Source organism: Seriola lalandi, unplaced genomic scaffold, assembly GCF_002814215.2.
Source record: "Seriola lalandi dorsalis isolate HSWRI2012SDOR001 ecotype SW California unplaced genomic scaffold, Sedor1 jcf7180002054850, whole genome shotgun sequence".
NCBI lineage: Eukaryota > Metazoa > Chordata > Actinopteri > Carangiformes > Carangidae > Seriola > Seriola lalandi.
The window spans coordinates 2,799,070-2,811,318 of record NW_019525403.1 but is presented as its reverse complement, the minus strand read 5'-3'; the positions used below and the strand labels follow the sequence as shown (position 1 = coordinate 2,811,318).

The 12,249-nt window shown below is 42.4% G+C and overlaps 1 protein-coding gene across 2 annotated transcripts; it reads left to right on the top strand.

The window, feature by feature from the left end:
- Positions 1-207: 207 nt before the first annotated feature.
- LOC111670268 (chloride intracellular channel protein 4) lies at positions 208-11,361 on the top strand. Of its 2 annotated transcripts, none has more exons than XM_087179529.1 (6): positions 208-2,947; positions 8,302-8,411; positions 8,558-8,683; positions 8,874-8,980; positions 9,644-9,825; positions 9,938-11,361. In XM_087179529.1, the coding sequence occupies exons 1-6, from the start codon at positions 776-778 to the stop codon at positions 10,097-10,099; spliced, it is 2,859 nt and encodes a 952-aa protein (XP_087035655.1). In that variant the 5' UTR covers positions 208-775; the 3' UTR covers positions 10,100-11,361. The 2 variants fall into 2 exon arrangements, with proteins under 2 accessions (XP_087035655.1, XP_023282683.1); XM_023426915.2 differs by lacking the exon at positions 208-2,947 and adding an exon at positions 7,060-7,287.
- Positions 11,362-12,249: the final 888 nt, after the last annotated feature.

The following is a 12,249-nucleotide window of genomic DNA, read 5'->3' as shown; positions in this document are numbered from 1 at the left end:
GTGTGTGTGTGTGTGTGTGTGTGTGTGTGTGCGTGTGTGTGGACCTTCATCTCAAGTGGTGCAGGTCCCTGGGTGGCAGAGGGGTTTAAGCTCCTGGTCATGTGGGGATCAGCCTCCATTTAATCCTTTGGTGAGCAAGAGAGCGAGCGAGAGACAGAGTGAGAGAGAGAGAGAGATTTATTGATGTCTAACTGTGCTAAGGTGCAGTACAGGTTTTGGAGCCTTATAGCCACATGTGAGGAATAGAAAGTACCTGTACACCTGAACTCATCATCTTATGATCTTTGAAGGCTGAAATCTCTGAATCCAGACTTTCTGGAACTTTCTGGGAATCATACAGACCTTTCATGATCTTAACAGCTTTTTTAACCACCTTGGACATGTTGTGGAAAACTGGACTATTCTGAAAATCATCCTTCACACAGCAGCTTGGGAGCTATTCCAGGATTCGAGTCCTGCCGTAACCTTTCTTGCTACTCCTCACCTCTCTCTTTGAAGCATACCGTGAGATCCTTTTTTGATTACTTACTGAAATACTGGGTTTATTTAACTTTTTTGACCTTGCTGTCCTCAGAAACACAGTGATATTCCCTTCTGGACCTAATCTCAGAAGAGGAACCTACAATTTTAGTCTTATTACCTCTAAATTTGATCTTGGACCATTTCTGGAATATAAGACCCAGTCCATAAACTTGAAATCTTGGGTAACTGATCCTGGAATCATACAGACCAATTCTTCTTGAGTGAGTGTGCCATCTTTTCCTCAAACATTCCAATGGCTCAATCAGGCTCCTGCCAAAACCCAGACCTATCAAATGCCGTCATTGCCCACAGCCGAGAAGGCACTGGTTCAGACCTCGATACCCAGAGAGGGAGAGAGGATGAGGAGGGAGCAGAGGAAGACGAAGATGTGGAACTAGCTGAGGAGGTAGGGGAGGATGTTTTGCTGACGTCTGAAGCAGGAAATGCACAAGCCAAAAGAGAATGTAGGGAGCAGGGTGAAAGGGAGGAATTGAGGATTATACAAGTTGCCCTGTTAGCAAATGGAGTAATAAGAGAGGGGGAGGGAAAGGTTGAAAAACCAGAGGAAAACAGCGAGGGAGGAGTAGAAATGGTAGATGAAGAGCAAGAAAAGATAGTTGAAGAAACAAGAGAGGAAGAAGATATGATAAAGGTTGAGAAAAGTCAAGACCAGATACTAGATAAACAAGAAGCATTGACAGCAAGTTCAAAGAGGGAAGAAAAGATTAATGAGGGAGACAATGAGTTAGAAGAACATCAGATAGTGTCCACTACTGATTACACAGAGACTCTTCAAGAATCAAGCATTCTTGTAGAGGAATCAGGAAAACCTTCACTGTCGTCTCCTGATGACACAACCAAAACAGAAGTTGTTCCTTTGATTAATAGTGAGGTGACAGAAACCACAGAGGACCCAACAACAGATGAGACCACAGGGATAGAACAAGTCAACATTCAAAATGATCTATGTCAAACCATTGGTACAATCGAAATGGTGGGCAATCAGACCAACCAATTAACCAATGACAATCAAGATGAAATGAAAAACACTGATGAGATGAAAGAATCAGAATCCAGCAAACAAGACGTTGAACCAACTAATAATAACATCACATGGAAACAGAAGGAGTCAGTAGTGGCAAACATTGAAGAAGAGGGAGCCAAAGAGTTAATGAAGGATGCAATGTCTGACATAGACATAGAGGGTGAGGCAAAGGTAGAGCAACCTGAGTTGGCCTTTGTACCCTCTGAAGAACTGTCACAGACAGAAGGAGGGGTTAAGGAAACAATGTTGGGAGGGATTAACCAGAAGGACCTAGAGGAAGAGCAAGTGGATGAGGTTAAGTCTCTGGATGAGGGACAGACAACTATGAGAGAGTTAATGGGTGAGGAAGAGCACAGAGAAAGAGAATCTATCATCAAGTTTGAAAACCAGGCCGTGGTCGGTCCTCCAGAACCAGAAGTGGACCAGGTGGAGGAGGCCTTTGAACTAGAGGAAGTGGGTGAAGTTGAACTGGACCAGCCAGGAGGTGAGGTCACATCAGAGGAGAATGGGTCCTCAACACAGGGAGGTGGTGATTTGCAGGAACATCCTTCACAGCTCTTTGTAGAAGCTGGGGCAGATTGGGGGGACAAGTTGAGAGAACAACCAACAAGGATGGCCCTTGTAGAAGACAGGAGGGAAGAAGGAGTAGAGGAAGAAGAAATGGTGGGAGAGGTAGAAATGGCAGAAGAGCCTGTGACTGTATTAGATGATGAGATTGAAGAAGTTGAGATGGTTGAAATTGGTAAAGAGAAGGATGAAAATGAAAAAGATGAAAAAGGAGAGGAAGAAAAAGACAATAACAATGACAACAGAGAGGTAGAGTTGGATACAAATGGAAGAGTTAAAGGATTGAAGAAAGCAATGGAGAATGGGATCTTGTCTCCCGAGCCACAACCACTAAGGAAAGAAGGATGGGGTACAGCAAGAATGTTATCGCCGAGGAGAAAAGATACTGACTGGATAAAAAACGATCAACCTGAGGAAGATAGAGCACCAGAAATGAAAGACTGGAGGAAAGAACTGAAGCCTTTGAAAAAAAACATCTGGGAAACCGAGAGGGGAAGGAAGGAAGGGGTGAGGACGGAGACATTGCCGGAAAAGAAAAGTCCACCAATGAAGGAGGACTGGATAAAGGAGCTGAAGTCGGTGATTAAAGACGAATCCCTGCCCAAGAAAAAAGACGAGCAGGTGAAGAGAAAGCGAGTGGTGCTTTTGGAGGATGGCCATTCATACATCCCTCAGCGGGAAGAGATGACTGAGGGGAAGAGGGAGGAGGTGAAACTGATCTCCCACAGAAGGGTGGAGAGCCCTTTGCCTCCTGTGCACAGGAACAGCAGAACACCCCAAGACCAGGACTATGAGATCTCACTCTATGTCAAGGTAAGACGCCTCATGAACACACACACACACGCCGACAACAGTCCAACAACTCCTTCAACTCCTTCAACCATCAACTCTCTGATAAGACCTATAGGAGTGACCCAAATAGCGCCTCTACAGCGACAGGCAGACCTCATTTGTCATGGTTACAGTAATAAACATGAAGACTGTACTGACAGTGGTGTACCTACTTTTGTCACCATGGTTGGTCATGGCTTGGCTAGGTTTAGGAACAGGTGGTGGTTTGGATTAAAATAAGAACTTCCTCAACATTATACTGTCTTTGTTGTCATTGTTACAATATAAACAGCCAGTTTCACATGGGAATCGAACAATGCTCTCCTGTGTCATAATCATCCATCCACAAGAACCTCCTCTTGATGTTAACTTTGTCTCTCTTTATACTACATCACCGCGCTTTTTCCTTTGCTCCTGTCATAATTACTACGACCACTAGATGTAGCCTGGCAACAAAACGTAACTTTTGGTCATCACAGATTACCTATGGGCTCTTTTTTTACAAGACAGTAAAAATAGTCACACATTGTCAACACAGTTTTCTCATTCACTTCATGGCGACCACTGCTTTGGTAGAACAGAGGTTCCAATGCAGAGGGTCATCCTGCAGAATCAGGGTCATCCACCAAAAATTTGGAACCTCGGTTAACTTTTGCTGCAATGTAATGCAACATCTAGAAATTTGCTACATAGGCCAATCAAATGCCACATTTTTGGAAGTTTGTTACATGCCATAATTCAATTCAATTCAATTCAATTTTATTTGTATAGTGCCAAATCGTAGCAAACATTATCTTGAGGCACTTTACAAGGCAAGGTTAAGACCTGACAATATTGTGACAAAAAACCCAACATTTCCTACAAACAGCAGCACTTGGTGACAGTGGGGAGGAAAAACTCCCTTTTGACAGGAAGAAACCTCCAACAGAACTGGACTCAGGGTCAGGTGGCCGTCTGCCTCGATTGGTATACCTTCCATAATGAAGGAAAATAATCCTGTCTTATAGCAGTATAAACTGCTGATGTCTGATAGGCATTTAAATTCATTTGATGTTCACATGGAGAACATCAGAAGTAATCAATGTAACAGCAGCTGGGAGAAGTCACTCAATGCTTGATGTACACTTACAGTTAACAAGTTCACCTATGATGTTACTAGGGTTTGTGGTCCTTTCCTTAAGCTGGATTTCCTAGTCGGTGTTTCATCATCTCACTGGTTCCTGAAGGAACAATTGCAGCCACTTGTGTTTTTTGAAGTTTGGGAGATGCATTTCACTTGTACTGTACTGAACGTATTCTATTAGTCTAGCCCATCTGTTAGGCTGTGGGAACCTTAATAGTTTTGATAGATCATAGGTAGCCAGCTGAGTTAGGCCAGTTCTGGCTCTGATCCAGACATGACTTTAAGGCCAGGGTTCAGTTTGAGCTGAAAATCTAAATGCTCCAATCAGGGGTATTCGAACTGGACTAGTGCACTTGGACCAGTTTTTGAACACCATTCATCAGGAGGCTGGCATAACTCTAGCAAACATGTATGCCAGATTTAGGCCACTGTTCAGCAAAGCTATTTTGGCCCAGGGAGGTAGTCCTGCAGCACACCACGGCAAAGTCACTGTAACCTACTAAACAGCAAACACAATGGAAGACACTTCACCTCAGTCCACCAAGTCCTGTACAGCCTTCATGTAGCTGTTGAATATCAGTGTGTGTGTATGTGATGCAAAGAGAGCAAGTGAGGGAGACACCCTATCTTGATCTTCTTACCTTATCCCATTAGGACGGTGATATCCTAATCCATCAGGCATGGTAGCCTACATTCCTGCGTGTGTTCACTTCTAAAGAACACACTGTAATTTAACTTTAATAAACATTATTGTATAGGTCATCTTAACCTGCACACACACACACACACACACACACACACACACACACACACACACACACACACACACACACACACACACAGAAGTCTTTGCTTTAGCAGCACATTCCTGATGGAGGTGAGAATAAAGAGGGCAGCCCAGCTGAGAGGTTTAACGCCAAGAAAAAATGCACTAATATCTGAGAGCTGTTTCACACACACACACACACACACACACAAGCTTGTTCTCTGTGGGAGCTCACAGTGGAACAATGACGCCCTTTGTCTCGACTCTGCTGGCACCACAGACTGAGGGACATGGAAATATTATGGAGATGTTCAATCATCAGTGTTAGTTAATGTTGTTCAGACTAGCTCCAATGACACTGGACCAACCAGTCAATACATGTATATATTCATCATAAAGACAGACTACAGGCTGCTCATGTATCCAGGACACTAATGACTGAAAATACAACAGCACAGTAGCATGCAGGGTTAATCTCTGCATTCTCACCCCGCAAGCTGATTAACCTGCTGTTTGGAGCTGAGAGCTGTGGGCACAGAGATGGTGGAAACAACACTCACTTCAAACTTACATTATGTTCACAAGCAAGGACCAGGGCTGACTCATCCAGGTTTACTGGGTTATTAATATACAGTATGAGGCTGATATTGAACTATGATTCAGTCTGTCAGTCCACTGTTGATCCCCTACCATGCTCTCAGAGTAAATAAAAGGATTCTTACTGTGGAGAGGGTGATTAAGCTCTGAGAGGTAAGGAAAGTTATCATAGAGGAGGAGCAATTTCACCTGCATGGGTTCAACGGGACATGATGTACCATGCAAAAGGTGCAGTGATAGCAGACTGGAAGAGGAGAGAGATGTTAGCATGTGATGAAGGTTAGAGGCTGAAGACTAGGGGCCAGTTGCACAGGTTAAGGTTTCCTTAAAATAAAATCAGTTGCACAAAACACCCTTAAGTCTTCTCATTAAGGTATCATTCTTATACTTTAGGAATCACTTTAAATCAGTTTAACTGTTGCACAAAAGACTTTATGACCAAACTAAGGAAAAAACGTATAAACTCAGTCTCATCATGACTGAGTTTATGGTGATAAATGAAGGAAGTGAACACACCAAAAGGCGACCAGGAGACACTCTTAAACCTCGTTCACAGCTGCAAATGCCTCAGCTTTGTTCCTCAAATAAGGAAACCATTTAAGAGATTCTGTGCCACGTCCTTAAGTATCTCCCTCAGCTTAGGAGAAATCAAACCTTAAGTGTAATACTTAGAGCCAGCAGAGTGAGGGGAAACCTCATTGGAAACATATGGAGCTTTGATTTTTACATCACTGCAATAAGTTAAAGCTCAGGTTGTGATGGTTAGGGCACGTACCACATGGACATGATGAGTCCTGAGCAACAGGTCCCCGGTTCAACTCCCGGCCGGCCCTTTACTGCATGTCTCTCTCTCCTATTTCATGTCTGTTTGCACTTTCCCTGCCTATAAAGACATAAAAACATAAAGAAGCTCCATTAAAATGGGATGAAGTGACATCTGACTGAGAGGCCAGTGTTTTCCTGAACGCTACATGAAAATGTGACCCTTTCCCAGAGCTCAGAAGAGCTGGCAGAGAGGGAACAGAGATATCCACCTATGAAAAGCTTCCCTGATAGTGCCTCCACCCGCCCCACAGGAAACCATGACGGTGCGGCATCCACGTTGAACTGAAGCCTGGGTTGAGGAACAGGAAGTGAAGGGTGGTCTTAAATGACATCAGCTGTTCAGTACATGTGACTCTACGCCGGTAGAATTTCAACGATATTTGAAGAGTGATTGATCGGCTCAGGAAGAAAGATCATTGGTCAAATATGGTGATGTCAGGATTTGATGGTGAGGGAAACAGGAAGTGATTGATAGAATCAGGAGTGTATATCCATTGTCACACTTATACTTTCTGGAGAGTTGTTCAGTGTTGAATTTAAAAGTAGTTGCAGCTTTAATATAAATTTAATAACAAAACAGAATTGGCCTGTAAAAAAAACATCCATGTCTGATGAACTCAACACACAAACAAAAGAGAAAACAACAGAGCCTTCTCAGCGGCTGTGAGTGTCACAAAGATCTTTCCATCCCTGCTGTAACACACATTCCCCCATATGTATATGTGTGTGTGTGTGAGTGTGTGTGCGTGTGTGTGCTGCAGCTGAGATTCCATTGCCTCCCACTCCTCTGAAAAATGAAGGAACTCTGTTCAACTTCACACAGAACAAACTACAGTACACACACGCTGACATAGACAGACAGACAGACAGTGGTTGGTGGTTGTCATGGTTTCATTGGAAGATGAACCTCTGATGTGGATTAACCGATCTTGACCTGAACTCTTCACCATGTCCTGGTTTGACTTAGCAGTTAGAAAACTTGGCTTCCCGACCATCGAGTTGTTTGTGAAGGTAAGTGAAGCTTCCTGCTGATCATATTCACAGAGCCAACAGTCACTGTCAGAGCCTTTCTGCAGGATACACACAGGACAGGTGGGGTATGGGTGGGGTATGGGTGGGGTTTGATGACTTAATTGTCCACCCTCTTTTTTTGTCTCCGTGGCAGCTGCATGGACTCTTTTAGTGACATTAACGTTTGCATCAAGTTGTCAAGAAACCCTGTTTTGCATGCTATGTTGCTAGTTAGCATGCAACTCCTTCCTGTTCCTGTTTCACAACACATTTTATGGGCTGCACTTCACCATCTACAGCTTCACAACTATATGAGAAAAAAGTCATAATATTATGAGAATAAAGTTGTAATATTACGGGAATTAAAAATGTGAAATTTCGAGAGAGAAAAACATCATTTTTAGGAAAAATTACATCAACCAATCAAACAGGTGGACAGTCAGTGGCAGCTGCTATTTGTCTAACAATAGAATAGACTCAGTTTCTTCACAATCTTTTCAATGTCCTGATGCTGATGATGATGCTGCTGATGATGCTAATGAGCTAAAAAATGAAAAGAAATCTCCTTATTTGTTGAAGTAGGACTTCTCTAGTGTTCAGAGTGGAGCACTTCTACATTCTGATTGGTTCCCGCTGAACTGCATCATAGCTCATTATCATAAAATTGCCAGGACACACCGATCAAGATGCGCTGCCAATGGGAACACATAGAAAATGAATAACTTTCTGTCATCGTTGACCTTTGGGAACAGTGGGGTGTTAAAACAACTTGATTTTTTTGAGCTTTCAGCTGCATCTCATGGTCTTCATCGGCAGATAGTGTATACTCAGTTGTCACAGAGGTGACCCAGGTTTAATCATGATGAAAACAAGTGTGGTGGAAATGGAGGAGGATGGTGACGTCTGTCCAGTTATGATCTTTCTCCAGTCATCCATTGACACAAGGTTGATGACCTTTGACCTTTGTGACCTTTGTGTGTCTCTTTATGTTTATATGTGCGTGTGTGTGTGTAGGCGGGAAGTGATGGAGAGAGCATCGGCAACTGTCCATTCTCACAGAGACTCTTCATGATCCTGTGGCTGAAAGGAGTCATCTTCAACGTCACCACTGTCGACCTCAAACGGTAACAGACTCCACACACTGTCCACCAGAGGGAGACACACACACACACACTGTTTACATGGCACAGATAAAAAGGTCATGAACCAGCTGACCAGCCCTCACCTCACTGATGCAGCAGCAGGTGTATTCTGTGTTGTGTGTTGTCAGGAAGCCGGCTGACCTCCAGGACCTTGCTCCAGGAACCAACCCTCCTTTTGTGACCTTTAACGGAGAGGTCAAGGTCGACGTCAACATGATAGAGGAGTTTTTGGAGGCAAAGCTGACTCCACCAAGGTACAGAAACACATCCATCAACAGCTCAAGACAAGATATTTCTGTTTTCAGAGGACAGTCCGTTTTTTGTGGCCTGTCTCCGGAAAACGGGGACCTCAGGTCACCCTACTGTTTCAGCCGATAACACATTAGGAAATGTCAGTTCGGCAGGTTGACTCAGCTGACTCCTCTCATGTGTTTTTAAATGAAGCTACCCAAGACTGGCTCCCAAACACCGTGAGGCCAACACAGCCGGCATCGACGTGTTTGCCAAGTTCTCAGCTTACATCAAAAACCCGAGAAAAGACACCAACGACGGTAAGACAGGATCAGAGTTAGGATGGACAAGAGGAGAGGGTTCATATGATTTCACTCATGAGGAGTATTCTTCATAATGCTGGGCTAATACATATTCAATATAATTAGTATATTATACTGTATATATATTCACAAACATCACTAACTCCACAGCATTCCTTAGCAAATTGTTGTAGTTTAAACTGGATCAGAACTGATCTGGTTTCTATTTTTTAGCTAATTATTTTGGTCAATACATAAACCTAAACCAGCTAACAGCACATTAGCTAATTGCATGCTAGCTAACAGTATGGCTGCAAACAGTATGGTAGCTAACAAAATATCAGCTAACGGTATGGCTGCAAACAGTATGGTAGCTAACAAAATATCAGCTAACGGTATGGCTGCAAACAGTATGGTAGCTAACAAAATATCAGCTAACAGTATGGCTGCAAACAGTATGGTAGCTAACAAAATATCAGCTAACAGTTTGACCGTTTACAGTATGTCAAATGACACAAACACCACTCCACATGAAGGCTAATGCTAGTCTGTGTCTGTTGGACATGTAAATACATAAAACTAGCTTGTTCTGCTGCCCGCAAGTAGCCGAACATATCAGTGCACGCGGCTTTAATAAGAAGACCTAGTCTTTTCTCTCTCTCTCTGTACATGTCCGTGCAGCCTTAGAGAAAGCCTTGCTGAAGTCTCTTTACCGTCTCGATGACTTTCTGCGGACCCCTCTGTCCGATGAGATTGATGCGTACGCCTCCGGCGACCTGCCCGAGTCCTCCAGGAGCTTCCTAGATGGGTCTGACCTCACTCTGGCCGACTGCAACCTCCTGCCTAAACTACACATCCTGAAGGTTCAGTCAGCCTGGCTTCATATTTCACCGTCAATGTGAAGATAATTTGAGTATTTGGACTGTTACAGAACTAATGTCTTCAACTCTTGTTATTCTGTTTTCTATTTTTTAGGTTGTAGCAAAGAAATACCGAGGCTTTGAGATCCCGGTAGAAATGGCGGGAGTGTGGAGGTATTTAAACTGCGCCTATCAGAGGGAGGAGTTCACCAGCACGTGCCCAGCAGAGCGGGAGATCGAGTTCGCCTACCTGGATGTGGCAAAACGAATCAAATGAGGAAAGTACGAGATAAAAGACGTAGAAGAAGAACACAACAGAAGAAGAAGAGAGGAGGAACGACACTAACCTACACTAAAAAAGTTGAGATCTGTATGAGTGTGTGTGTGTGTGTGTGTGTGTGTGTGTGTGTGTGTGCTCTCACAGGTTGGGTTGCACATTCATCTACAATATCTTCATGCTAATCCCTCTATAAATTAGAGATAATTCCAGATTTCTTTGTATTGACCATTCAGTTGATGGCAGGACCAGTTTCATCATAAATAACACACAACACGTAAACGTTATTATTCGATATTAGAGTATTAATAATCACAAATCAATCTATTAGAAAATCAGTCTAACAATCGAGGCTTGATTAATATTAAATTTGAGTTAAAACCTTCCCAGGTAGCAAAATGAAACTTCTGGCCCAACATCGACCTGGGTCCTTGGCCTGAGTCTGGCCCATATACTGTACTTCCACATCTGGGCAGAGTCTTGCTGTTATCCTCCTGTATTGTGTGCGCCAGAATTGGCCCAGATGTAGAAGTAGCATCTGACAATCATGCTGTGTAGGGGGGCAGATTTGGGCCATGGAACCAGGCATTTACTGGGCCAGAACTGGGCCAGAACTGGGCCATAATTATTTTTCTATTTGGGTTGAAAATATAAATGTGCACTTTTTTGAAATCATGTTCATGTACGAAATTTAAAAAAAAAAGAACAATACATACTCTGTCCCATTAATTACAACCATTTAACAATATATATCTACTATATCTATAGAACCTGTTGAGTAACAGAGCACTGGAGTAAGAGCCATCATATTATCGTATGAATTTTAAGGCCTTGGCCACCATGGATCTGGTTTCCTTTTTAACTGTAATAAGTCAGAGTAATTATTACTGTCTGATTATGTGTTCACTGGGTTTCTGGGAGCCAATGACGCTGAGGGACGTTGTACTTTATTAAATTAAAACACTGGTAATTTACAATTTATAATCATAAAATACATTTTAAGCAGAAATGGCTGTTTTTGGTTGTGTTTTAATGAATTTGGCCTTCATTAGACTTGACTAAAAGCAGTTTGTGGAGGTCAGAAAACAGTAGAAATCAAAGTCCAACTAATACAACTTCTCCAGTTTTATTTAGGGCTCGACAGAAATGTTTCATTTTTTCTTAGCTCCCTTTTAATGCATCGTTATGTATTGTTTAATGTTTCGAACCCTGACACAGCTCTATGTTCTGGCCTTATATCTTTATTAAACTGATTTTATCACTGTGTGTCTCTGTGTGTCTTTACTGTAGTTAGTCAGGCAAGTTGTTTCTCCCTGCTTCCAGTCTTTGTGCTAAGCTAGGCTAACCAACTACAACAAGTGAATGAAGGTGTTTCCCAAAACTATTCATTTAAATAAAGATTTAATACTTGAATTTTAATGTAATTTAAAATAAAAAAAGACTTTAGAATTTCCCTTTTTGTTCAATCTTATAATTTATGCTTTAATATTAACAGTATAAGATCTATTTAAAGACACATACGCACTGTAGAACCAAATATCAAATAGAGTCATACAGATCAGCAACAAGACGTCTGATTGGCTGTTGTTCTGACCCCACATACTGTAAATGTTCCAGTTTATTATTAATGTTTTATAATTAAACTGTGATTGTTATTCCAATGTGCTTTTATTTTGAAAATCAAAATGCAGTTTAAAAATGATTATTTTTTACTTTCGTGAAGTGATTGTATGTATAGAACACACACACACACACACACACACAGACACACGTGTAAACACTCAAGCATGTGCAGACACACACAATCATCACTGGGGCAACAGTGATGGGTGACCCCCTACTGAAACCCCCCTGAATGTAATGACCCAGAGTTTACACACCCAGACGGCAAACACACACACAGCTCAGTTACCACAGAAACATCCGGAGGGGGAATGTCCCGCTGCTCGTATCGTGTCGGGACTAATAACACTGAGTAAAGTCACACTTCAAACACTATATATCTGCAGTTTGGGTCATAAATTAATTACCTAGAGTTCATTTAGTCACAGCCGTGGATCAGAACTGATCTGGTTTCTATATTTAAATATCTGATGTTACATCTGTCCAACACACACTCATAGATGTTTCTAAATTACAGATGTTTAATG